The sequence below is a fragment of the Populus trichocarpa genome, chromosome 12 (genome assembly GCF_000002775.5).
Source record: "Populus trichocarpa isolate Nisqually-1 chromosome 12, P.trichocarpa_v4.1, whole genome shotgun sequence".
Classification (NCBI taxonomy): domain Eukaryota; kingdom Viridiplantae; phylum Streptophyta; class Magnoliopsida; order Malpighiales; family Salicaceae; genus Populus; species Populus trichocarpa.
Window position 1 is genome coordinate 14,589,563 of NC_037296.2, and position 25,392 is coordinate 14,614,954.

The following is a 25,392-nucleotide window of genomic DNA, read 5'->3' on the forward strand; positions in this document are numbered from 1 at the left end:
ATGTTTGAGAGTATAATCGTTATTGCTTTTCAAAGTATTTTTTATATTGAAATATATTAAAATAATAATTTTTTATTTTTTAAAAATTATTTTTAAAAGTAGCGCATCAAAACGATATAAAATATATAAAAAAATTAATTTTTAATTAAAAAATTTAAAATTTTTTAAATACACGGATTATTCTGTGTTTTCAAACACTAACTTTAGTAGTCATATTTGACAAGTAAGTGATCGGCTAGTTTTTTTTTTGTTTTTTTTAATGAAGCAGAGAAAAATCTTTACAAAAAAATGAAGCTCTTCATGTGCTATGATGGTGTCCCTAGGCTAGGGAGGCCTAGGTGTTATGCTTGATTGATGGTGAAAGTTTACCTGAATACAAGTATCTCGTAGAACAAGAGACTCCAATACTTTAATTTGGCAAGTATATAAGAAAAAATAAATGTAGAATGAATTGTTGATCAGAGAATATGTTGAGTATGAGAACTTCCGGGTTGTATACTCTATACTTTAATGCCCTGCTATGCCAGGTTATTTAGGCTGGGATACTTAGTTTAACTTATTTTTTTATAAAAAAAATTTAAAATTTTTAATTAAATAAATGTTTTTTTCAAGTTTAGGTATCGATAAAGAAATATTTTTATTGCTCAATATGTAAACATATATAAATATTCTAATTGATAATACAAAAACAAATACAGCTCGATTTAGCCATGACTGAACAGGAAGGCATATAACCGTAGACTTCGCTTTCTAGGTTAACTAAGTAATCTATTAACTTGGAATAAGTCGGTAAAAAATATTGTTTTTTTATTTTTAATATCAATACATTAAAATAATTATAAAAAATTGTCATATAAAATAAAGAAATTCACAAAAATAAGGCAGGTTGAATTTTTTTTTTTAAAAAACAGAATTTTCAATTGGGCTTGGGCTAAAACCTTGATGGATACTCATGAATTTTAGCATTATTCTTTTTAATCAAACACTATATATACTTTTTTTTTTTTTTTCAAAAACTATAGATTGTTTTCAGTACAATTCGTAGTGGACCTTTTCTAATTTCTAGCCTTTGTGCCTCAATTGAGCCCTAGCCCATCCACTCATATTTTTATACAAGAAATTCAAGCCCAACACTATAAAAGTACTAACACGTTTCTAATCCAACGGCAAAAAAGCAAATTAATTAGGGCTTGACCATCCAACGGCCTAAAATATCTCCACTCCACCTCCATAAAACCACAAACCCTAACGATTCCTTCCTCCTCTTTCTCTCCTGCTTCTGCACCTCCACTTCCACATTCTTCCATAGCAGGAGAAAACAAGAAAACCCCACAAACCCTAAAGCCCCCTTCTAGAGGAAGAGAAAGGAAGACATGCCTTCTTTATCTCTTACTAGCAACAACAGCCCTGTGGATCCCAAGAAAGAAAAGAAGATGAAGAAGAAAATAGTTCTTGAGACCCAAGAAACTGATCCTTTGATGGTTTCTAGCAAGAAAGAGAAGAAGAAAGAGAAGAGAAAAGCTGTAGAATTTGATGATGATGATGAGGAGAGGAGTGAAACCAGCTCAGAGCTTGGTGAGCCTGTGAATTTGAAGAAGAAAAGCAAGAAAGCTAAGGTTGTTGAAGAGGAGGAAGATGAAGAGGAGGTTAAAGCTGAGGATCCTAATGCAGTTACCAGGTTTAGGATATCTGAACCGTTGAGGGAAGCGTTGAAGAAGAGAGGGATTGAGGCTTTGTTTCCTATTCAAGCTAGGACTTTTGAGGATATTCTTAATGGGTGTGATTTGGTTGGCCGAGCAAGGACCGGGCAGGTTTGGTTTTCTGTGTTTGTTTATGAATGAATTTGTTGGAAAATTTGATTTGTTCTTTTGTCTTTGCTTAATGAGATGTTATGTTGCAATTACTTACAAATTGTGAAGCCTGATTTTGTGTGTACACAGTTAAAACAGCTAGTTATGTTATGATTATGCAGAGTTAGTCAAGTATGATTGCAAATTGCATTTCATGAAATTAGTGGTTGATCATGGGCGAATTTGTAAAACGAAAATTTATCAAATTTTGTATAATTAAGGGTTCGTGCGTTCAAAGGGAGCACAAACTGGTCATATAAGTTTTTGGGGCTATGTTTCAATGATTTGTAGTAGTTATTGTAGCTAAAGATTGAGTTTTGTAATAGAATTTTAAGAGTTTATGCACTTGAGAGCTTGTGTCCTATAATTATGGAAGGACAGGTTTAACATGATATCTGGGGTTTTTAATGGCTCAGTTGTTTTGTGAAGGTATTTGTATTATTTGTTGAATGGGGGAAATAGCTACATATGAAATGGTTTGAAAATGAGTGTTTGTTAGCCTAACTAGATATTTCTGGTGCATGTGATTTTGTGTTTCTTAAGCATAATTATGTGCTCCATGTCAATTAGGATATGCTTTTTGATAATTTAGAAACGGTCACTGACATGCTACAATTATGCAGGGTAAAACATTGGCTTTTGTTTTGCCAATTTTGGAGTCACTAGTAAACGGGCCTGCAAAAGCATCAAGGAAGACAGGCTATGGAAGGCCACCAAGTGTTTTGGTACTTTTACCTACCAGGGAACTGGCCACTCAGGTATAATACAACATGGAGGATACATCTATGGATGCTGACTTTTGACATGGCTCTTTTATATTCAGTCATGTGTGTACTTTTCAGGTGTTTGAAGATTTCAAAGTTTATGGTGGAGCAGTGGGCTTGAATTCTTGCTGTGTATATGGAGGAGCTTCATACCAGCCTCAAGAATTTGCCTTGAAGAGAGGGGTGGATATAGTTGTGGGAACACCTGGCCGCATAAAGGTGTCATTTTTTTCAGAATCTTATTTTGATGTTCTGATAGTGGTAGAATGGTACATGCATTTGAATATTCTTTGCTTTTAACATTTTTTTTATTCCATTAAACTTGGCATAGGATCACATAGAGAAGGGCAACATTGACTTAAGCTTATTAAAGTTTCGGGTCCTTGATGAGTCTGATGAAATGCTGAGGATGGGTTTTGTTGAAGATGTTGAACTTATTCTAGGTATGTATCTGCATGTTGGAGACTTGAAACATGTTATTTTGACGATAAGGATGCTTGGAATCATGACTTGAAGTTCAACTATTGATTCTGTAACCTCTATCATGTCAATGTCTTTATAATCCGGATTTCTAAGTCCTTGTTTCCAGGTGTTAGTAGATGTTGGTGGCTAAACATGTTTTGATGTTGCTAGTCAGATAACTCTGCCATTTCAAATTCCTAAAAACTTTTTATTGGAATGTATTAGATTACGTTATAGATGCTTGTCTCTGAACACATTCCGATTGTTGCTAGTCACCAAACTCTTCTGTTGTTGCCTAACTGATGCTAGATGTTAAGTTATTGTTTTATTTACTAGTGCATACCATTTTGCAGGAAAGGTAGAGGATGTAAGAAAAGTTCAAACACTTCTATTCAGTGCCACCTTGCCAGATTGGGTGAAAAATGTATGCTCCTTACTTTATGAATTAGTGATTTAAATTTTCTGTGTTATCCCTAATCTTTGCTTTACATTGCCAGATTTCTTCTAGGTTTCTCAAGCCAACTAAGAAAACTATTGATCTTGTTGGTAATGAGAAAATGAAAGCCAGCACCAATGTAAGGCATATTGTACTTCCCTGTTCTACTGCTGCCATGCCTCAGGTTATTCCTGATGTCATAAGTTGTTATGGCAGGTTAGTTTTTCCTTCAACTTTTTGTTTATTAGTGATTTTTTTGGATATGTTTTTCACTTGCATGTTTTTTATTCAGCGGAGGCCGTACAATTATTTTCACAGAGAAAAGGGAATCCGCAAATGAACTTGCTGGATTATTGCCTGGAGCACGGGCTTTACATGGGGAAATACAGCAGTCTAAACGTGAGGTGAACTTTTGCATACTCATGATTCCTTCTGTTGTTTTGATGTTTGTCTATGAGCAGAATGTCTCAATTGTTTTTGTTTTTGGGTTCCTTAATTGTTTCGGAAGTTCTCTGGGGCCATGTATTGTAAGTAAATTTTTTAGCTTGGGGATGGGCTCAATTATGATTTCAGAACTCAGAAGATGATATCCCATCTCTCTTACCCCCCCTTTCAGTAGTTCCCTTGCTTTCTAAGATATTTGTGAAACTGTTGGCGTATAGTCTTGGCAGATGATATTTGGTGGCATACAGAAAGTCTTGTGAAAAGGAAGCAACCTAATATCCATATTTTTGCATTGACAGTCAAGAGGAAAACTTCATTTAACCTTGTGTGGAGACTGTGCATCTTAAAAAAGAAGACACCTACCTACTCTGTTAATCTCTTTCTTTCTTCTAATATATGATATCTGCAGGTGACCCTTTCTGGGTTCAGGTCTGGCAAATTCCTGACCTTGGTGGCTACAAATGTGGCTGCAAGAGGATTGGATATCAATGATGTGCAGTTAATCATCCAGGTGTGTGTCTGTTTCTGAGTTCTCATGTTTTCTGGTGCACGTTATGAAATTTAAAATTGTTATTTGTCAAATAACATTATTTTTGCTTTATAGTGTGAACCTCCAAATGATGTAGAAGCTTATATACATCGGTCTGGACGTACTGGACGAGCAGGTAAATATGCGTATTTATGACTACTATCTTTTGAATGTCTTTGATGTTGATGCTTAGAGTTGTCACTATTTTTATAGGCAATAGTGGTGTTGCTGTGATGCTCTATGATCCAAGAAGGTCAAATATATCTAAGATTCAAAGAGAATCAGGTGTCAAATTTGAGCATATAACTGCCCCCCGGGCTGAGGATATTGCCAAAGCAGCTGGCGTGGGAGCTGCAGAAACAATAACTCAGGTTTCTGACAGGTATACTTCTATGATGGTGTTCATGTACTTTAAACACTTTTAGCTTCAGATATTAACATGCAGCAAATATTGCAGTGTAATTCCAGCATTCAAATCTGCAGCAGAGAATCTGTTGAGTACCTCAGGTTTGTCAGCTGTAGAACTACTTGCAAAAGCACTTGCCAAGGCTACTGTAAGTTATGTTTGTTGATGCTTTTTTTTCAAATAGACTTCGATATTTTAACTCTTGACTTAGCACCTTGAACTGAAAACATGCAAATGCAGGGTTATACTGAGATCAAGAGTAGGTCACTGCTAACTTCCATGGACAACCATGTAACTTTACTTCTTGAATCTGGCAAACCCATTTACACTCCATCGTAAGTCCTAAAAGCTTCTTACTCTTGTTCTCTGTTTCTTAAATTCAACCCTAAAGAGTTTTTTATCCAATAAAATTGAAATAGAATAGCTGAGAGATTTTGATCATCTTTTAGAAAGGCTGTGACCCAATTGACATTGACATTGAGTCATTATCAGCTAGCAGGACTTCAATGGACCTCAATGCATGTGTTGATGCCTGTTTTATTCTTGGTCTGTGTGTGAGATTAGAGAGAGGAAAATGGAGTTCCACCTACTTTAGGGTTGTAGCCCTATGATCTGACATTTGTAGTCCAAGGACAAAAACTCTGAATTTGAATAAAGCTTATAAAATTGCACATACGCTGAAGGAATACAGGTTTTGGAAGCTAACTACTGTTAACAGGTTGACGGGTTGCTTATAATACAATAATTGTACACCCATCATGAGTGGGGTTCTCATGTATTATAGGTGTTGTAAAAGTGAAGGTTTTCTTTTCTTGAACTTTTTGTTGTTTCTTTATTTCTATTTTTTCTTTATGACTTAAGTTGACTAATTATGAAAAGGTTAGGACTTGGTGAAGAGTCCAGAATATCTCTATGAAATACTGAGTAGTTTCCATGAAATTCAGTTAATTGAATTTCTTCTTATCTCAATTACCTCTCTCCTTTGAAGCTGTTATCTGAATTGGCAGCTCTCGCCCATTTCTTGAATTTCCCCAGATTTGCTTTTAGTGTCATGAGGAGAATCTTGCCTGAGGATAAGGTTGAGTCAGTGACGGGCATGAGCCTCACAGCTGATGGAAATGGTGCAGTTTTTGATGTCAAGAAAGAAGACGTTGATACTTTCCTAGCTGGTAATGTTATAGTTTACTGGTTAATCATATAATTTCCTTAGCTTGGCAATTACTTCCTTGTGGGGCATCTGTTTATGCATGAAATCTGTGCTCTTGAATGCGTGATTGGCTTCATTTTGGCCTTCACTTTGATTTGTTTTCATCTTTTGTTTGCAATACCTTGAGCCGTGATGCTTGTGCTCATTATTCTTCTCTTCCTCTGCCACTGCAGCTCAGGAAAATGCTGCTGGTGTGAACATAGAGGTGGTTAAAGCATTGCCTTCTTTGCAAGAAAGAGACCGACCAAGGGGTAGATTTGGTGGTGGTGGTGGTGGTGGTGGTCGTGGTAGAGGTGGTTTTGGTGATAGGAGTGGTGGTAATAGGTTCTCAGGGGGAAGAGGTGGCAGGGGTGGTGGGTTCTCAGATAGAAGAAATGGCTCTGGTGGCTTTCAAGGTCGCAACAATGGGAACAAGTGGTGAGTTTTTTTCAATTTGCCCCAGAAGTCCATGGACACAGCAATCCTTACAGTTGTTACAGGCTGAAGAGTTTCTAACAACGAAGAAACTTTGAAAACGCAACTGGCTTGCCTGGGGAATTTATATAGATTTTTCCTGCAAGTGTATTATCCTAGGCTTGATAAAAAAAAATTATGCCATATTTATTTCATTTTGAGGGGATTTTTGCTGTGTTCCCCGTGTTTGAATTTCAATGAAAATCTAAGATCAGGTGACAAGATTTCTAATATTATTTGATTATTGAACAGTCCAAATCTATTAAATAACTTTTATGAATCGCAAAATATATTTTATTCTCTTAGTTGCCCTTTGCGCTTTCAATCTTGTACACAATGCTCTTGATATTATGTTGCTATTGAGGTTCAGGTGAAATATAATCTGTCAGCTGCTTTGTTTGATACATCTGTTCGAGTCATGCTTGCATCAAATTCCATACAAGTAGAGATGAGTTTAGTGTTGAGTGAGGGTAAATTATAACTTTGTTCTTTTTGGACGTAATTAATCCTTGTAGTGGTGGAAACTATATATTTAATTTGTATATTTATAAATTTATTTATAATTTGTTTTTCTGTTAATTTCCTTTCTTAAAAAATAGAATGAAGGAAACAGAAATTAGATGAAGAATGGAAATTTGGGTATGAAAGAATGTGTTTTTGGAAAAGAATTTAAATTAGAAGATGGTCACCATCACTTGGATGAATTTGGGCATTATTGTGCTTAAACTCCTCTAAATGAGTATACTAACCAAAATTTATGATCTTATGAACTCTCATCCATGAAATTCAACCCTGAAAACGATATTGACTTGGTAGCTTTCATGGTTATAGTTTGAAAAAAAAAAAAAATTTTTTAGTTGAGATTAATTTGGTAGAATATATGTTTGGTTAGCTTGTTTAAGAGTATATTACGGTTGTTTTTTAAAGTGATTTTCATTCAGAAAAATATTAAAATAATAATTTTTTATTTTTTTAAATAATATTAGTATTAATTTAAAGTAAAGAAAAAAATAAAATAAAATTTTAATTTTTTTTTAAAATACTTTTGAAACATAAAAATAAATAAAATTTTAATAAACTTAAATTAATGAGGTAATGCTTGCAAATTAATTCAATGATGCTCATTTAATTAAAATACTGATCCGATAATCCATAATTCGAGTTAGTTTCTCGAAATGAATTCTCTCATAACAAGTATAGCATAGTTGTTAAAATTGGTTTTATTCGACGGGTTAATCCGAGAAATTTGTAACCTAACATAGACCGAGTTTTATAATGAACATATAATTTTAATTTTACCTCAAAATAACTTTTATATCAATTTCGTTCCTCATATTTCAAAAGTTCTCAACTCAGCCTCCCTGAACATGTATTCATCTAAACTGTATCTTCTTTTTGGTGATAAGAGATGCCGTTTTGTAGGTGACTTGTGCAACCTTTCCCGATGAAGTAATTCTAATATAAGGCCTAAATTAAGAAACCAAAATTATTTAGGGATACAATTGATAAAAAAAGTTGTTTCGGTTGCAGAACAAAAATTGTAGTAACATATTTGGACCCATATAACAGACCGGTTCGACTACATGTCATTCCTTAGGAACAAAACTCCACCGTTTCACCATCTCCACGGTCAGAACGTGTGTAAGACACACTCAAACTTCCAGACCCGTCTTCAACAGCCTAGTGCCCAAGCAAACAGCCCGACACGACGCAAAACAAACGACTCACAACATAAAAAACACGCAACTCCGTGACTTGATGAATCTTTGGCCATAAAGTTTTGATCTTGATCAAGAAATCATGGGGTGTTACAGGAAAGCAAAACTAGCTCTTGATGCTTTGACAAGCTACACGTCGAAGATTGTTACAAGACCTTCAGTTGAAGAATCAGCTTTCTCAAGAATTTATCAAGATGGGTCTTTGAGTTCTGCTTCAAATCCAGTTAAGTTTTCTGGGTTCTCAAAAAGTTGTAATTTTTATCAAAGATTGGGGTCTGGTTCTCAAATGGGTGTTAATAAAATTAATTATAATCCTTTTCTTGGTAATGGTATCGGTGCAAAGAGATTTTATTATGTTGATAGGTATCGTGTACAACATTTTAAGCCTAGAGGGCCTAAGAGGTGGTTTAGGAATCCAAGAACTGTTTTGATTGTTGTTTTGGTTGGTTCTGGTGCTTTTATTACTGTTTATTATGGTAATTTAGAGACTGTACCTTATACAAAAAGAAGGCATTTTGTGCTTTTGTCAAAGACAATGGAGAGGAAGATGGGTGAGACTCAGTTTGAGCAAATGAAAGCGGCTTTTAAGGGGAAGATGTTGCCTGCATTACACCCTGAAAGTGTTAGGATGCGTTTGATTGCACAGGATATTATTGATGCTTTGCAAAGAGGGTTGAAGCGTGAGCAAGTTTGGAGTGATATGGGGTATGCATCGCAGGAGAGTGATATGGCGCATGAGGCAAGTGCTCATGAGACTTTGAAGGCTTTGAGTGAGAGAGAAGAGAAAATTGAGGGGAAGTGGTATAAAGAAGATGAAATTCTTGATGATAATTGGGTTCAACAATGTAGAAAGAAAGAGAAAGGGTTGAAGGCAGATGCTTCGCATCTGGATGGATTGAATTGGGAGATCTTGGTTGTTAATGAGCCTGTTGTTAATGCTTTTTGTTTGCCAGGGGGGAAGATTGTTGTGTTTACTGGATTGCTTGAGCATTTTAGAACTGATGCAGAGATAGCTACCATTATTGGGCACGAGGTATATCTATTCTGTACACGTTTTTGGTATTTTAGAATTGTAGTTTATTACTATTTTTAGTGTTGGGTTGAAGATGATTGTTTTTTGTTTTGTTGGATGCTTTTTTGTTGATTAGGTCGGGCATGCTGTGGCACGACATGCAGCAGAAGGAATCACAAAGAATTTGTGGGTTGCCATTTTGCAACTCATTTTGTACCAGTTTATCATGCCTGATATTGCAAATGCAATGTCGGTTCTGTTTTTGAGGCTACCTTTCTCCCGAAGGTATGCTTCTTTTGTTAACCTTTATTTGCGTTGTTATTTACTGTATGTAAATTGTTAGTTTTGTATTCTGTAATGTTGTGGCTGGCAATATGTGCAGGAATATTTCATGTAAACTAAGAAAACACTCTGTGGCCATGGAATAATTTTATTAATGCATTTTGTTAAGCTTGTCTCATATGTGCTATAGGCTTGAAGCCAGACTGCCTGGACTGGTATGAAATCACAGGGAATCAAGCAATTTCAACATTATTGTTATTGATTCTGGCGTAATAGCATGTAGTTTAAGTGTGCATAACATTGTTATTAGCTCTTAGTATAAGCACTTAATATAGATGTATTCTTAGGTAATATTTGATAGGGAATACAGCAGCTGTAATTTGATTTTGTTGAAAGAAATTCATTATTTCCTTTCCTAGGAGATTCAGGATCCCTCCTGCTGGATTTTTCCTAGTGGAACAAAGATCCATGTAGATCAGAATGACGTATCATGTATGTGGGTGGCAAGTGGCTTTTGTGCTTTCAACCTAGCACAGTTTGTGAGATGTATGGATCATAACAGATTATATAGATTTGATAGTCCCACCTGAGTTTAGCTGTTCATTGGACTGGTCTCAGGGAGATTGAATGATGTGTCTCTAATTTTTCCCAACAGTAACATGCACAAACAGCAGCCAACACTTACATCACATTCAATACTGCTTATTATTGATCTCTGTAAAATCATGCAACACTTTCTGAAATCTAAATATATTCAGAGGATGGTAGAAGACCAGAAAGTACATGGCATCTAGTGAAGCCCTTGGTTTGTGTGATTCTGTGAAGAGCACCCATACATACTACCCATCTCTTTCTAATTGTTGTTTGCTTGCTTTCAGTGCAATGGATCTTTCTTGCATCTCTCCCTCTCATCTTAGATATTTCCATCCTCTTCGAAGTTTAAGAGCCCAAGGTGGATGGTGCCACAATATTATAATTTCTAGAGGCTTAAAGATTAGCTTCACCTTAGTCTGGGCACCAATTCAATTCCCCTTATATCTTGGATTATCACTGTTTACAAATTGACAAGATCATCAATGAGACAGAACAAGTTGCTTTTATTTTTCTGGCTATGACTGGTACAATAGTAATTCTTGTTGTGTGTTTATCTGAAACTAACCTCAGTATATTTTATCCAATAGAAGGTACAATAGTAATGTAAATCTGGTCCGCTGCAAGATCTCACACATTCCAATGTCTTTTGTTTCAGGATGGAGATTGAAGCAGATTATGTTGGATTATTATTGATGGCTTCTGCAGGATATGATCCTCGCATAGCACCTAGAGTGTATGAGAAATTGGGAAAGCTCACCGGAGATTCAGCACTCAGAGATTATCTTTCTACCCATCCATCTGGAAAGAGGAGAGCTCAATTGCTTGCCCAAGCTCAAGTCATGGAAGAAGCACTTCATATTTACAGAGACAGGATAGCAGGACGTGGGGATGAAGGTTTTTTCCTTTAAAGCAGCACCAATCTCCAGTAAGTATACACTGGAAGTTGCAGCTGGGAAAGAACAGACCTTCACTTTTGATATGCTTCTCTCTCACCTTACAGTGCAAGGCTAAGCTTGCGAGTTGATCTTCTTTTCATCCTGAACCCTTTCTTGTATTTCTGGCAACTGTAATTACCATCCATTCCATGAGGATAAATAGCTTTGTATTGATTCCTTACCTTTTCTTTGTGATCTGATATAAGTTTCTTATATGCTTACCTGTTTATCCCTACACTTCTGCATCTCTTTTCTGATTGCTGCCTAGCAAAACACAAACTGCATCAAGTGGAGATCTGGGCTAAATAACCCAGCTTTATGTTTATTCAACCATTTAATAAAGTCTCTATTTTGTCTTTTGGGGATCTATCAGTCTATTAATTATTAAGTAATATACTAAAACGCGTAGGAAATTCACTGTAGCTAAAGTTTTTTTTTTTGTTTTTTGTTTCGTTTTTTTCTTGCATTTTTTTTTTCGTTTTTGGTTTTGTTTTTCTATAGCAGTTTTTTCTCTTTTTGTTTTTTTTACATGTTTTTTTTTAACGCATAGGTTTTCACTGTAGCTGTTTTGTTTTTTTTTTTTCCTCGCTTTTGTTTCTTCTGTTTTTTACATATAATGTATCGCTGTGCACACAGTGAAACACTTGACTTTTTTGTTGTTTTTTTTTCTTTTTTCTTTTTTTTCGTTTTGCCTATGAGTTTTTTTTTTTGTGTTTTTTTTTTAATGAATTTTTTTTTGTTTAATTTAGTTTGTTAATGTAAAAAAAAAAATTAATTTAGTTATCATATTTTCATTACACGAATCTCAGTTTTTTTTCTATATTAAGCTGGTTGAAAACTTAACTTTGTAGCTTTTTTCAAAAAGAAAAAAAAATACTATGGATTACTACAGTCTTTCCCTTGCATGATTTTTGTTTGGTTGCAATGTTTCCCCCACATGTTTATTTTTTTATTTATTTTTTTGCAGTTTTTTTTTTCGTTTTTTTTTTCTGTTGCATTTTTTTTTCGTTTTTGGTTTTGTTTTTCTATAGCAGTTTTTCCTTTTTTTTTGTTTTTGTTTTTTTTACATGTTTTTTTTAACGCGTGGGTTTTTCACTATAGCAGTTTTATTTTTTTTTTCCTCGCTTTTGTTTCTTCTGTTTTTTACATATAATGTGTCGCTGTGCACACAGTGAAACACTTGACTTTTTTTTTTATTTTTTTATTTTTTTTTTCCTTTTGCCTATGGGTTTTTTTTTTTTTTGCCTTTTTCTTTGTGTTTTTTTTTCTTTTAATGAATTTTTTTTTGTTTAATTTAGTTTGTTAATGTGAAAAAAAATTTTAATTTAGTTATCATACTTTTATTACACAGATCTCGGTTTTTTTTCTATATTAAGCTGGTTGAGAACTTAACTTTGTAGCTTTTTTCAAAAAAAAAAAAAATACTATGGATTACTACAGTCTTTTCCTTGCATGATTTTTGTTTGGCTGCAGTGTTTCCCCCAAATGTTTATTTTTTAAATTATCTTTGTTAAATTTATTTTTTTAATATTGAGTTGGTTGAAAATTTAGCTTTAGCTTTAGCTTTCCCCACGTTTTTTCATTATAATTATTATTATATCGTATTATATTATATGACTGCTTTTTTCTTTTGTTTTTTCTTTTTAATTTTTTTTAATGAATTTTTTTTGTTTGATTTATTTTGTTAATGTTAATTTTTTTTTTTTTAGTTATCATATTTTCATGATACGAATCTCGGGTTTGATAGGTTAACCTGATTTGACGAGTTATTTTTTTTCTTTTAGTTTAGTTTGTTAAAGTTAATTTTCTTTCTATTTAATTATCAGATTTTCATGACATGTATCCTGGGCTTGACGGGTTAACTTGGTTTGATGGGTTAACCCGGTTAATTCTGGGTAAACCCGTCATTTTTTTTTCTATTTAGTTATCAAACTTTCATGACGCAAATCCCAGGTTTTACGGGGTAACCTGGTTTAAAGAGTTAACCCAATTAATTCAATTTTTTTTTCTTTTTCTTCATTAGTTTTTTCCTTTCTGTTGATTTTTTTTCTTTGTTTTTTTTAATTACTCTATTTAATTATCACACTTTTATTACACGACCTTATAGTCAGACCCACATCCAATATTCTTGGGTCTGGTGTTACTGGGTTATGCAAGTTTAATTTTATTATTAATATTATAAATATTACTCTTAGGTCAGACGTTGCAGCCAAACCCAAGATTCTTGGGTATAACTTTGCAGAAAAATCCAAGATTTTTCAATTTTTATTTTTTAAAATATTTTATATAAAAAAAATAACCCGCGGCATCGCGCGGGTATCAAAGCTAGTTATTTGCAAAAGCCCTCAGCAATTTCAACATATATGGACAGATTAGTTACCTGGTGTCAAAGCGGCTTTGTTCTTGTGAGGATCACCAATTTGCATGGGAGAATAAATTGTAATGAAGTCTGGGACAGATCCTTCACTAGCACTGCTCCAGCATGTGGCTGCTATTTAAAGCAGGCTTGGGTCTTGCAGACATTTTCCTAATGTGGTCTCTGCATCCAATTTCCTTCCAATTTTCCTTTGATTATTGAAACGAGTCTTGATTTGTGCAAAACACCGTGCCCACTTTTTATGACAACTGTAAATTGGACAGGAGGATCATATTGAAAAATTTTCTTGAATATCTACCAACTAAATAAAAAAAGTAGCAGGCTATAGCATGATTGATCTTGATGATTTTGTTCATGAGTTATCAGAAACAGCTTCCCTAGATGTTGTGATGGAGGGAAATAGTTTGGGTCTTGACTGCATAAATAACGAGATGAGGATTGAAGGTATATTGTTGCATCATGCAACTGATTCTCCAATGACTGATTTCCTGATAATGTGAACATTTTGATAAGATGCCAATGGAGCCACAGATTTGCTTCTGGCATGGTGTGCTAGACAATCTGAGAATTTTCTCTGCAGAATCCATCTATCCTGGTACTGTATAAAAATTTCATTTTGCCATGTCTCTCATACGCTGGCAATCTTTGTTGTTGACCTTTTTGGCCACGTAAATATTTCTCTCCATGCATGTTGTAGGGTTGGTGTGTAAAAGGAATCTGGATCCCATTATTTTTGTTAAATCTTTGCATGTAAAGCCAGGCTTGTGTTCAACTAATGCTGTTTCTTCTTGTGGGATTTTATGTCTCTCCCTCTATTATCTTAGGCCTAATAGGAATACTGATAGTTTTTGTGATAGTCTTTGCATTGAAGTATCTTGTATTTCACATAAAGGAGTCGATCCTGGAGGATCAAAAGCCTCCAATTGCGGGTCCAATTCTAAATTACCTTGTACACTTCAATAGACTTTTCGATTATCAAACATCTATTGCTAAGAAACATAGCACTTTTCGTCTGATTACGCCTTCGCATAGTGAAATTTACACGGTCGATCCCCTTAATGTTGAATATATACTGATAACCAAGTTCTCCAATTACGAAAAGGTGTCAGGCACTTGTTATTATCTTAGACTTTATCAGTTTGTTATGGAAATTAACAGTGCAATTTGGTTGTCATGATGTTGCAGGGTGCCTATAATTATGGGATAATGAGAGATCTATTTGGTGATGGGATTTTCGCAGTAGATGGACATAAATCGCGTCACCAGCGGAAGCTTGCAAGCTATGAATTCTCAACAAGAGTTCTGAGAGATTTAAGTAGTGCTGTTTTTCGGACTAATGCTGCAAAATTAGTTTCAAAGATTACTGTTGCAGCAACAGCTTTGAAGAGCATAGATTTGCAGGTATCTGTCCTGCTTCAAGTGGCAAATTTCCTATATTATTGTGGTTAGTCATCGTGAAAAAATCATCTCAATTCAAAGTTAATAAATAATATATATTATTCATTAACATATATTTTTAAGTAAAAATTTTTTGAGATTAAAACTTGCATATACTCATACTATTTTATATTTTCATGATCGTGTGGTCATTAAAACACTATATCATATTAAAAATTATTTCAATTCAAAAACTTAAACTATTACAAATAACAACGGAATCAAAGTTTTTTACTTGAATTTTCTTGACAATTTTCAGTTTGATATATTTAAGAAATTATAGCTGGAGTAATGCCTCGATAAGTAAACACCACCTGCTATTTTGGAGACCCAAGAAGTTCCATTTTGGAGATAGACAGAGACAGATTCAGCATAAGCTACATGTCTCAGAACATCCTTTGTAGCCTTCCTCTACAAAACAAGAGATAAGGATATATACAGCATGGAAAGGGTGTTAGATGTTCTTAAAGTTAATTCCAAGAACATTATAGATCAAATTAGTTTATCAATCAACTGTAACTTATACTATTTAATGATTTATTTTTTTGCAGGATATGCTAATGAAATCGACCTTAGACTCAATATTTAAAGTGGGATTTGGGTTTGAGCTGAATGCTTTGTCTGGCTTGGATGAATTTGGAAGCAGGTTCACCAAAGCCTTTGATGACTCTAATAGTATCATATTTTGGCGATATGTTGATCTAATATGGGGGCTCAAAAGATTCCTTAATATTGGTTCAGAAGCCTCTCTTAAGCAAAATATCAAAGTCATCAATGATTTCATTTTCGAATTGATTCGGTGCAAGAGAGAGCAGATGAAAACTGGAAAGCTTGAAGCAAGTAAACTTTTATTTTGATAGTGATACATGCAGCTTTTAATTTAGCATACTTGACTGTTTCTTGGTGAACAGGGAGGGGAGGAAGATATTCTATCAAGGTTTTTGTTGGAGAGTGAAAAGGATCCAGAGAACATGACTGATCAGTATTTAAGAGATATAACTCTCAATTTCATCATAGCTGGAAAAGACACATCTGCAAATACACTTGCATGGTTCTTTTACATGCTCTGTAAACATCCTCTAGTTCAAGAGAAGGTTGTACAAGAAGTCAGAGAAGCAGTTAGAATTAAGGAAAGTATGTCTGCTGATGAATTTTCGAAATTGATGACTGAAGAAGCCCTGGACAAGATGCAATACCTTCATGCATCTCTGACAGAAACTCTCAGACTCTATCCAGCTGTTCCTCTGGTAAAATATTTGACAATAGTTACTCCCACAAACATAAACTCTCAGACTCTAAGTAGCTCTGTCATTGCCATGGTGGAACTGCATAATTTCTTGTATTTTAGCTTAGTTATGGAGGCTTGTCAAGTACTTTTACATATGCTTCATTAAATATACATCCAAAACCATAGTTGCATGATACTCCACTGAGGTTTCTCAAAGACAATTGGATTGGATGCATGAATACCAGTTAGGATTCTTATTTTAATTCTGCACAACTTGTTTGATTTTCTTAAAGTAGTAATAATTTTCTCAATTCACTTGGGAGTTGTTTGTATTTCCTCCAAATGCAGGATGGAAAGAGTGCTGCAGAGGATGAGATTCTTCCTAATGGCTTCAAGGTGAAGAAAGGAGACGGCATAACCTACATGGCTTATGTGATGGGAAGGATGAAAAACATTTGGGGAGACGATGCTGAGGAATTTCATCCAGAACGATGGCTTCATGATGGCATCTTTCTGTTAGAGAATAATATAAATCATATCCTGGGACCTCACCTAATAGCTTAAGCTTTTGGGTTGAGATGGTTCTTTGACATGGTATCAGAGCCTTGATGACCAAGCGGTCACGAGTTCGAATCTCACCATCCCCATTTATTTGATAAAAATTAAGCACAAGGTAATGTGGGCCTGTGCAAGTTTCAAGCTCAAAGGGCTTTCACTTGAGGGGGTGTGTTAGAGAATAATATAAATCATATCCTGGGACCTCACCTAATAGCTTAAGCTTTTGGGTTGAGATGGTTCTTTGACACTTTCAACCAGAAAGTCCTTTCAAATTTACGGCAGTTCATGTTAGTAACATTAAACCTATCAGTTTACTTGTGTTGCAATTTCTTGATGCATCTAATCTGCTTTTTCTTTCTGTAACCATTCTTAGGCTGGCCCTCGCATTTGCCTAGGGAAGGAATTTGCTGACAGGCAAATGAAGATCTTGGCTGCTGTTCTCCTCTACTTCTTTAGGTTCAAACTTGTGGATGCGAGGAAGGAAGCTACATATCGAACAATGTTTACCCTTCACTTAGATAAAGGGCTACATGCATCTATATGCATCTCCAGGCTGTAAAACTCACGTGTTAAGTGTGTGCTAATGTTTTCTTCTTTGCCTTCTATTTATAGGCCTGTTTGAGATTGTGATTGCGGTTCAAAATATTTTTCGTTTAAAAATATATTAAAATAATATTTTTTTTAAAAAAATCAATTTTGAAATCAGCACATCAAAACGATCAAAAAAAAAATTAACAAAAAAAAATTAAATTTTTTGAAAACACGGGTTGACCTGCGTTTCCAAACGGGGTCATTCCGTTTGTTCTTTTGCATTTGTGGTGTAAAAAACGCAGTTTGGTGTTTGGTAATACACCAAATTGCGTTTTATACTGTGGGGCTCATCAAAAAATGTTTTTTTAACTGAGTTTTGTAAAATTCTGTTTATTTTTGCGTTTTGAAAGCATTTTTTTCAAAATTTAAATTTTATTTATTTTTTTCTTTACTTCAAATTATATTTTTTTTTTGTATTTTCAAATCATTTTGATGCGCTGATATCAAAAATAATTAAAAAAAATAAATTATTTTAATATATTTCCAAGTAAAAAGCACTTTTGAAAAGCAATCACAACTAAACATTTTATACATGTTTTTTGCTGTACATAAACCTCAACCACAGTTTTTACCAAATACATATCTAAATCCACCTAACAACACCTAACTATATTTTTTTTTTAACTTATTTTTTTTTAAATTACTACCATAAAAACTACCTCAAAAACAAAACATGAACAAGTGGAATATAAAATATAAACTAGACCGAGGTCTACCTACTTAAAAGTGTTGAATATAATGCTTATTGCAGCATGTTCATGTTCATTGCTTCTCTATCAGAATCACATGTGTAGGAAATTCATAACCTCACAGGTTTTGGAAAGAACATTTGAACCTCATGAACCATTCCGGGAAGGGACAGCACCTTCTTCAACATTCTTGAGACCATCCTCAACCTTGTTCTCTCCTGATGCCTTAGCTGTGTCATAGGAGGCATGCAATCCAAATAGAAAGTAGTATACCAACAAAAATCCAGTCCATGCAGCAAATCTTATAAATGATTTCTTATCTATGGATCCCAAAAGGAAAATGTTGATGAGAATTGAAGCAGATGGTAGCCATGGCACCAACGGAACACCCCATAATTTTGGATCCCTTGCTTGTGGAACAAGAAGCTTGAGTGCTAAAGTAGCACAGAACCATAATGGTATCGTGATCACATACCCAAGCCAACTATCTTCATCAGCAGTACCCCAAAAAACAGCCGTTGCTATTGAAGAACCAAGAATGGCCACAATGCACATGATGAGCTTGACGCGATTTTCTTGTGTTGTGATACCACTAACATAGTAGCGGCGCACGAGAAGAGCCAAAGCCACAAGCATGAAGATAAACAATGTGGAGATGGAAAGAAGGTTGGACAGAATATCAAGCTTGGTGAAAAAGCCAACGATAGCAGTTGCAGCAAGCATGACAATAGTGGCATTTACCGGGGTGCCAGTCCTCTCATTAACGTGAGCTAACCAAGGTGGCATCATGTGAGTGCGTGCAATATGTGTGAGATACCGCGCCTGCCCTACAGCAGAAACGAGCAGAACTGTTGTCATGCCTTTCAATGCACCAGCTGCCACAACGTACTTAGCCCAACCCCAACCTACGGTTTCGAATGCTACTGAAAATGGGGCATCCTCATCAATCTTCTTGTACGGTACCATTAAGCACAATGTTACTGCCATCAAACAATATGCTATTGTAGTTATGGACATTGAGCCAACGAGACCGATCGGGATATCTCTAGCAGGGTTCCTGGTTTCTTCTGCCATAGTGGCAACAGCGTCAAATCCAATATAAGCAAAGAAGAGCACAGCTGAAGCCACAAAAATACCACGGGCTCCATTGGGAGAAAAATCAGCGTAATTTTTCGTGTCTGCTTTGGCAAGACCAGCAACAATGATGAAGAGGATCACGACAACATGGATGATGGAAGCAACATAATTGAAGCGTGACGAGCCCTTGGTACTAAGGACCGCAAGGACACAAATGGCAGCACAAACAAAAACAGATATGGGATCAAGGTGGCCATAGTCCTCGGGAAGGCTGTGGGCTATGATTCGGAAGTCATCTGGTTTGTGGTTGCAAAGAGTGGCAAAGTAGGATGTCCACGACCTAGCAACAGCAGCACCACCAATGACATACTCAAGTATTATGTTGCCAGCAGCAATGAAGGCCATGAAGTCACCTAGCTCTACCCTCAAATAAGCAAAAGAACCACCTGCAAGGAAAACATCAATCTCAAGAACTTTCAATGTCTTGTTATATATTGCACAAACCTAAGAATGTCCATGTTTGGTAGCTGATGAGACCTAAACATTATTAAACACTACATACGTAGTATTGGCACCCCTGTTAAGTAAACTAACATTTTTACTCAGGTGGATTAGAAAAGAACTAGCGGCTTAACCATTGAATGATTAAGGTGCTCGCTACCATAATCTTAATTAAGTCATGAATAACTACACCATTTCTAATGAAAAAATTAGGCAAATCTGTATATACCAACATCCAAACACCCCCACAACTTTCAAGTAATTTTCATAGACATTTCCTATGATCTTTCCCCACTTTGAGAAACTCCCTCTATTACGTTTTGCTTAGATTATCCTTTAGAACCCATGTAACTATAAGACATGTACATATGAATGCACTACCATATTAAAATGAGGTGATTAAGTTAGATAACAGTTATTTTTCAAAGTATTTTTTACTTAGAAAAGTATTAAAATAATATTTTTATATTTTAAAAAATTAATTATTTTTGACATTCATACAGTAAAATAATCTAAAAATATTAAAAAATTAAATTAATAAAAAATTTCAAACACATTAGCAAAAAGGTTACAAGTGGATAATTGTATTTTACGTAATTATCTAGAGGCCATAACCATGAAAATGCTGTTACCCATCGCAACAAGGAAAAGAAAAGGAGTCAAACTTGGTAACCAATTGAAAGGTCAGCAAATGCAAATATCTGCCTAACTGTTCCTTGCATTGACAAACATCGATCATCAAGAAGTCAAGATATACAAGTTGAGGGCAGAGATGGACCCTTAACTACAGTTTTATGTCGGCTATTTTAAGGAAAGGTCAAACGTTGTCGTAACCATCAAAGAGTGATTTCAATCATCTCTTTCACACTGTGATGTTATAAGATATATACAGTTTAAACAAAAAATTAAGACCATACGCTATTAGACAACAGAATAAGTTTGTAAAAGGTGCAACATTTCATATCAAATTGATTTTTCTTAGCCTATACTACATTATTTTCTAACCCAAGATCCCCTAGTGCCATGTATTCCAAGTAATACAAGAGTGAGTTTGCTTGTGCTAGCTGCCATCTAATAATAATTATGAAAGGTCAACCAAACTCTAATAAGTTGTATATGGATTGAAGTCCAATTCATGTAAACTTGGAGAGCATGATATGATTAAACTCCTAGTTTGCTTTTGATTACTATTCTAAATTATAAAAATTAAATATTATATAGCTTTGTCCGTTCGCGCTATAGTTTTAAAATGAATTTTTATTTTTTAAAAATATAAAATACATTTATGTTACTGTGTTTCAACTATTTTCATCTCTTCTGTTAGTAATTGAAAGCTACACTGACTTTCTAATAATAATTAAATTGAGCAGCTATAATGGGCATAGTGTAAGACAAGCATATCCATAAAATCATAGTTTGGATGGGTGAAATTAAAGAAAAAAAATCTTAGAGGGACTAAAACTTAAATTTTTTTATTTTAAGATTAAAAATCTAATTCATTGAAGAAAGGGGGCTGAAAGAAAGATTTTCTTTGCAGGCTACAGCCCCGGCCAGCCTCCCAATCCCGCCCCGGCATAAAATTAGACTAGCAAGCACAAATGTATAAAAAAATTAAAATTAAAATTAAAATTAAAAATATTAAGAAAGAAAACAATATGCAAAGGTAGGAGAATAACACATACCTGCAACGGGAATTTCCACGGCAAACTCAGTGTAACAGAAGACAGAAAGCATGGCAGAAACGCCGGAAACAACGTAAGACAAGACAACTGCAGGGCCAGCATGTTCTTTAGCCTCAAGTCCTGTGAGCACGAAAATGCCAGCACCGATTACAGCACCGATGCCAAACCATATGAGATCCCACCAAGTAAGGTTTTTCTTCATCTCATGGTCACTTCTGGATTTGATCTCATGGAGCTCGGTCGAGTCCAAGGATCGAGTCAGGAGCCTGTCCTTGAATCTCATGGGAGTTTCTTTAAGTGCTTGAAGATAATTTCCAATGCTTTGAAACGATTCCTCAGGCAAGAAATCGTTCTTTGTACAGCTGCATCCACATCCCCTCCTCCTCCTCATCCCCTCTTGGTCTCCACCTTCTTGATGACCCCCATGAAAATTGCCGCCTACCATCTTTGTTCCTAAGAAAACGAAAAAAAAACATATAAAACCATGATAATTGAACACGAACAAAACAAAAACACAGAGAGAATTGAAGAGTTAATCACCTGATTAAAACTAATTAAGGGGTGGAGAAGAGAATTAGAGAAGATGGGAATGGTTTCTCTCTCTCTCTATTTGTAGTGCAAGGCAGTAGAAGATGTATAAATGGATTCTTTCACCGGCTATGGGCAGTGATATATATCCACTAAAGGTTGACCGACTCACAGCTAATACGTTACTGGCAATCTCTCCCACTTTCCAAGTTTTTTTTTTTAAAAAAACGGAATTGATTATCTTGAGATGGAATCTGAATCTCCCAGAAAAGGAAAAAAAAGGGTGGAATCTGAGTGATCTTGCAAGGGAGGAATTGAGGTTTAATAAACTAGGAAAGTCCTACGCAAGTAGGAGAATAATAGTGATGTTTGCGATATACATTAGAACCTATGGATGTGGGCTGTTCTGATCTCACGTTCACATTGCTTGTGTTGATCCGAATTTCATGCCACATTAATCTAATCTATTATACAGGGTTTTTGAATAAGGGTAGCACACGTTATTGATACATGCTGGCCTTTTCACACACACGCTGTCAAACATGTTTTTCTAAACGTGAAAGAAAAAAAATACGAAGATGATCTTATCCTATATTTTTAAAATATTGAGATTATGATTTATTTGATAATATTATTTTTTTAAATAATGATATATTAGATTGATTCAGATCAACTCGTAACTTGAATTGTGAGATTATAATAATCCCGTAAAATACAAATCAAATCAAATTAAAAAGTTTAATTTCAGATGAAAATAAAAAACAAATATTCAACTAAAAAAAGATCCCAACAAAAGCTAATCGAGTAAACTTAGGAGAAAAAGTCAAAGTCATGACCCGAGTAATAAGGACAAAATTCCTCTATGAAAAACAAATAAAAAAAATACAAAGATTGGTTCCTAATAAACTCATTATTGAAGTCTAAAATTAAAAAAAATAAGTTTTTTTAATAAAAAAACTTAATTTAACCCGTTAAATTTATCGAACTACAATTTTTTTTTATAAAAAAAGGTTTAGTGATAAAAAAATTATCCCACCATAATCTAAAAATGAATTTATTGATGCATGACTTTTTTAAATAGTTTCTTTGATTTTAAATTTATATAATAGCCTTATAAAATTCATTAAGTGAAATAATAGGGACCATTGGATTTATAAAATCCATTAATGAAATCCACCTATTTATAGGTAATGTACCAAATCTAATGATTAATTTTATTTATTTTTTTAGTTTAATGTGGGTGTCCGGGCCAGCTTGCGTGTACCTCGACTAATCCCACGGGCCCTGAAGTTAACGACCATGTAAGCGTCCAGTGGCCATCATATGAGCAACCACAGGGCTCAAACCTAAAACCATAAAAATTAATTTTATTTATTATTATTAGAAAATGATGATGACAGAGTTGTCCATGAGTTGTCACAGGGATTTAAAACGTTTTGCATTAACTAATGAGAGAGGATTAAGGCATTGTTATTAAACTCAAACTTTTTCTTAGGAAAGAGGACCAAAATGGCATGATTATGAGAGGGAGAGCTAATTTTTCTATCTTTTGAGGGTTAAACTTATCAAGAAAAATCTTTTAACGAACAAAAGATCAAAATCAACATTCGTTTCTCTAGGATTAAATTAAACTTTATAAAAACAAAGGAACAAATATATGCATTTTAATATGAAAAAAATATCTAGATATTACAAATATTTTTAAAAAGATTTAAATTATGAAATCTTTGTGTCAATATTCTTCATCAAATCAAATCAAATCAAATTTATACACCACCAAGTTAAAATCTCTAAGAACATGTGTATTTTTTTATTTAAAATAAGATTCGTATCTGACTGATAGTTAGAGAATATGTGCACATGAAAAACACTTTTAAAATAGTTTTTTTTTAATCAAGTTTATTATTGTAATTTTATCACTATTTTAATATATGAAATTTGTGTGTTTAAATTTCTAGCATGCTTTATTTCTCTTATCTCTCAAATCAACAAATCTGTTATCCAAGATGATAAATGTATGGCATATAAGCCAATCTACAATCAACACAATCAATATTCATTTTATGTCTTTCCATTTTCATATATATATATATATATGAATGTACCGTGAGGTTGAGGAAACTTTGGAGGGCTGCTGCTTATTTGATTCAATGGCACATGTTGCAGAGACGTACATTGAAGGTTACTAGATTGCTTGTTGAGAAAACGGAAAATGATGAGGATGAAATATATATTTTGCTATGGACACAAGGAAAGCTTGTAGAGTTGACTGTTCTGCTTTTGGCGGCTCGAAAGATTTCAGTCTGAGGCTCCATGTTTTGGACTGGACCAACTTGCATGTTCACTTCTGTCATGATACCCAAGTTTTTAACTCCTCTTCTTGTTCAATCCGGAGAATATATACATATATGTGATCATTTTCAAACCCTCTAACAGGGACATGGTTATAAGAGATACTAGAAACAGGTGCACCGTTAAAGTTGGGTTAGAACCATGGGCCTTGATTGCGGTCACAGTCACTGCTGGGGCTGTTCCTATTAAATTATGTGTTCTTAATTCTAGGTATTATCGGCAGGTCCTAACATAGGGTTATGTTAATAATATAGATTTTGGCACGAATTGTGGCCTAAAAGAATACATGTTGGCCTAACATAGGGTTGTATAATACTCGTGAGAAAGCCTCCTCTTTAAATTATTTTTTTCAATCCTGGGTGTTATTGACAAGTCCTAGCATGGGGTTATGCTCATACCCTTTTGTCATGTTCTAAGTACATGGATTTTGTCAAGAATTGTGGCCTAAAAAGATAATCAGGTACTGGACATGAAATCTTAAGCATGTTCATAGATGAACTCTTGTATTTTGGACTGGTTTCTATGTGTTATCTCCTTGCAGATGCAAAAAAACCAAAGGTTGACTATAGAGGATTCGGGCTTTTCTTTGATATATGAAGATGTTGATTGGAGATCTCCATCATCCAGGTTTTTGACCTCATGTTTTGTTTACCTTTTGTTGCTGTTCTCCTTCTCACAACCTACGTTTGTTTGGCTGATAATGTTATTTAGATAAAGCTGGTGTTCTTGGACTGGTAGTTTCTGTCAGTTGAGTCTCTTTGGCCTTACCTTTTCCTAAATTTCTAGCTTAAGAAGAGTTCGCATTTGTTAGGATATTGATTGACATATACTGATATCGTGCATTGTTGTTTGGGAGCTTTCTATATTTGAGGAGATATATAGGCCTCCATGTCGATATCGGGATGCACACACAAGAGCTTAAATGCAATGATCATCGACACCGCTTCCATTTCAAAAGATTAGACTATTAGATTATATATTATGAGTTCATCTCATATATAAAACCCCCTTTTTTAAAATAAAAAAATGGAATATTTATCACTCACATATGCTTGCGCCCAACAATCTCTTTGGCTTTATCTTTTCGTCGATTTCTAGCTTTAAGAGATAATGCATTTGTAAGGATATTGATTGACAAATTTTGGGAAAACAATCAAATTTCTCAATTGAAACTCTATTCTGAGGAACAATCCTTTTAGAATGCGTAGCTTAAACTGGTTTTCCTTATCTTTAGCAAACATCGTCATTAGGCATTAACCATTCAGAGAAGAATAAAACCA

At 34.5% G+C, this 25,392-nt stretch overlaps 4 protein-coding genes across 4 annotated transcripts; 3 read left to right on the top strand and 1 right to left on the bottom strand.

The window, feature by feature from the left end:
* The first annotated feature begins 1,254 nt into the window (after positions 1 to 1,254).
* Positions 1,255 to 6,856, top strand: LOC7482169 (DEAD-box ATP-dependent RNA helicase 7). The gene is made up of 14 exons (XM_002318827.4): positions 1,255 to 1,811; positions 2,474 to 2,608; positions 2,693 to 2,833; positions 2,946 to 3,057; positions 3,430 to 3,500; positions 3,574 to 3,728; positions 3,805 to 3,916; positions 4,366 to 4,467; positions 4,561 to 4,621; positions 4,699 to 4,867; positions 4,943 to 5,039; positions 5,132 to 5,226; positions 5,927 to 6,060; positions 6,272 to 6,856. Exons 1-14 carry the CDS (start codon positions 1,374 to 1,376, stop codon positions 6,517 to 6,519), a joined length of 2,070 nt encoding a protein of 689 aa, XP_002318863.4. The 5' UTR covers positions 1,255 to 1,373; the 3' UTR covers positions 6,520 to 6,856.
* A 1,293-nt stretch (positions 6,857 to 8,149) lies between these two features.
* LOC7482168 (uncharacterized) lies at positions 8,150 to 11,327 on the top strand. The gene is made up of 3 exons (XM_002318826.4): positions 8,150 to 9,302; positions 9,418 to 9,566; positions 10,813 to 11,327. Exons 1-3 carry the CDS (start codon positions 8,352 to 8,354, stop codon positions 11,063 to 11,065), a joined length of 1,353 nt encoding a protein of 450 aa, XP_002318862.2. The 5' UTR covers positions 8,150 to 8,351; the 3' UTR covers positions 11,066 to 11,327.
* A 2,696-nt stretch (positions 11,328 to 14,023) lies between these two features.
* On the top strand, positions 14,024 to 17,293 carry LOC7482131 (cytochrome P450 704C1). The gene is made up of 5 exons (XM_052446018.1): positions 14,024 to 14,870; positions 15,458 to 15,746; positions 15,822 to 16,153; positions 16,483 to 16,979; positions 17,066 to 17,293. The coding sequence occupies exons 1-4, from the start codon at positions 14,643 to 14,645 to the stop codon at positions 16,696 to 16,698; spliced, it is 1,065 nt and encodes a 354-aa protein (XP_052301978.1). The 5' UTR covers positions 14,024 to 14,642; the 3' UTR covers positions 16,699 to 16,979; positions 17,066 to 17,293.
* Positions 17,294 to 17,972: 679 nt separating this feature from the next.
* LOC7482130 (cationic amino acid transporter 1) lies at positions 17,973 to 22,179 on the bottom strand. The gene is made up of 3 exons (XM_002318229.4): positions 21,773 to 22,179; positions 21,233 to 21,685; positions 17,973 to 19,495 (listed from the first exon to the last, which is right to left on the bottom strand). The coding sequence occupies exons 2-3, from the start codon at positions 21,675 to 21,677 to the stop codon at positions 18,120 to 18,122; spliced, it is 1,821 nt and encodes a 606-aa protein (XP_002318265.2). The 5' UTR covers positions 21,678 to 21,685; positions 21,773 to 22,179; the 3' UTR covers positions 17,973 to 18,119.
* Between the last annotated feature and the right edge of the window lie 3,213 nt (positions 22,180 to 25,392).

What these genes read in the sequence shown, in the direction of transcription:
- LOC7482169 (XM_002318827.4), top strand. Translation starts at nt 1,374, where the DNA reads ATGCCTTCTTTATCTCTTACTAGCAACAACAGCCCTGTGGATCCCAAG. An exon ending in ATAACTCAGGTTTCTGACAG is followed by an intron (nt 4,868 to 4,942) that starts GTATACTTCTAT and finishes CAAATATTGCAG; the next exon opens with TGTAATTCCAGCATTCAAAT. An exon ending in AAGCACTTGCCAAGGCTACT is followed by an intron (nt 5,040 to 5,131) that starts GTAAGTTATGTT and finishes ATGCAAATGCAG; the next exon opens with GGTTATACTGAGATCAAGAG.
- LOC7482168 (XM_002318826.4), top strand. Translation starts at nt 8,352, where the DNA reads ATGGGGTGTTACAGGAAAGCAAAACTAGCTCTTGATGCTTTGACAAGC. An exon ending in CTACCATTATTGGGCACGAG is followed by an intron (nt 9,303 to 9,417) that starts GTATATCTATTC and finishes TTTGTTGATTAG; the next exon opens with GTCGGGCATGCTGTGGCACG. An exon ending in AGGCTACCTTTCTCCCGAAG is followed by an intron (nt 9,567 to 10,812) that starts GTATGCTTCTTT and finishes CTTTTGTTTCAG; the next exon opens with GATGGAGATTGAAGCAGATT.
- LOC7482131 (XM_052446018.1), top strand. Translation starts at nt 14,643, where the DNA reads ATGATGTTGCAGGGTGCCTATAATTATGGGATAATGAGAGATCTATTT. An exon ending in TGAAGAGCATAGATTTGCAG is followed by an intron (nt 14,871 to 15,457) that starts GTATCTGTCCTG and finishes ATTTTTTTGCAG; the next exon opens with GATATGCTAATGAAATCGAC. An exon ending in AACTGGAAAGCTTGAAGCAA is followed by an intron (nt 15,747 to 15,821) that starts GTAAACTTTTAT and finishes GTGAACAGGGAG; the next exon opens with GGGAGGAAGATATTCTATCA.
- LOC7482130 (XM_002318229.4), bottom strand. Translation starts at nt 21,677, where the DNA reads ATGGTAGGCGGCAATTTTCATGGGGGTCATCAAGAAGGTGGAGACCAA. An exon ending in CGTGGAAATTCCCGTTGCAG is followed by an intron (nt 19,496 to 21,232) that starts GTATGTGTTATT and finishes TTTTCCTTGCAG; the next exon opens with GTGGTTCTTTTGCTTATTTG.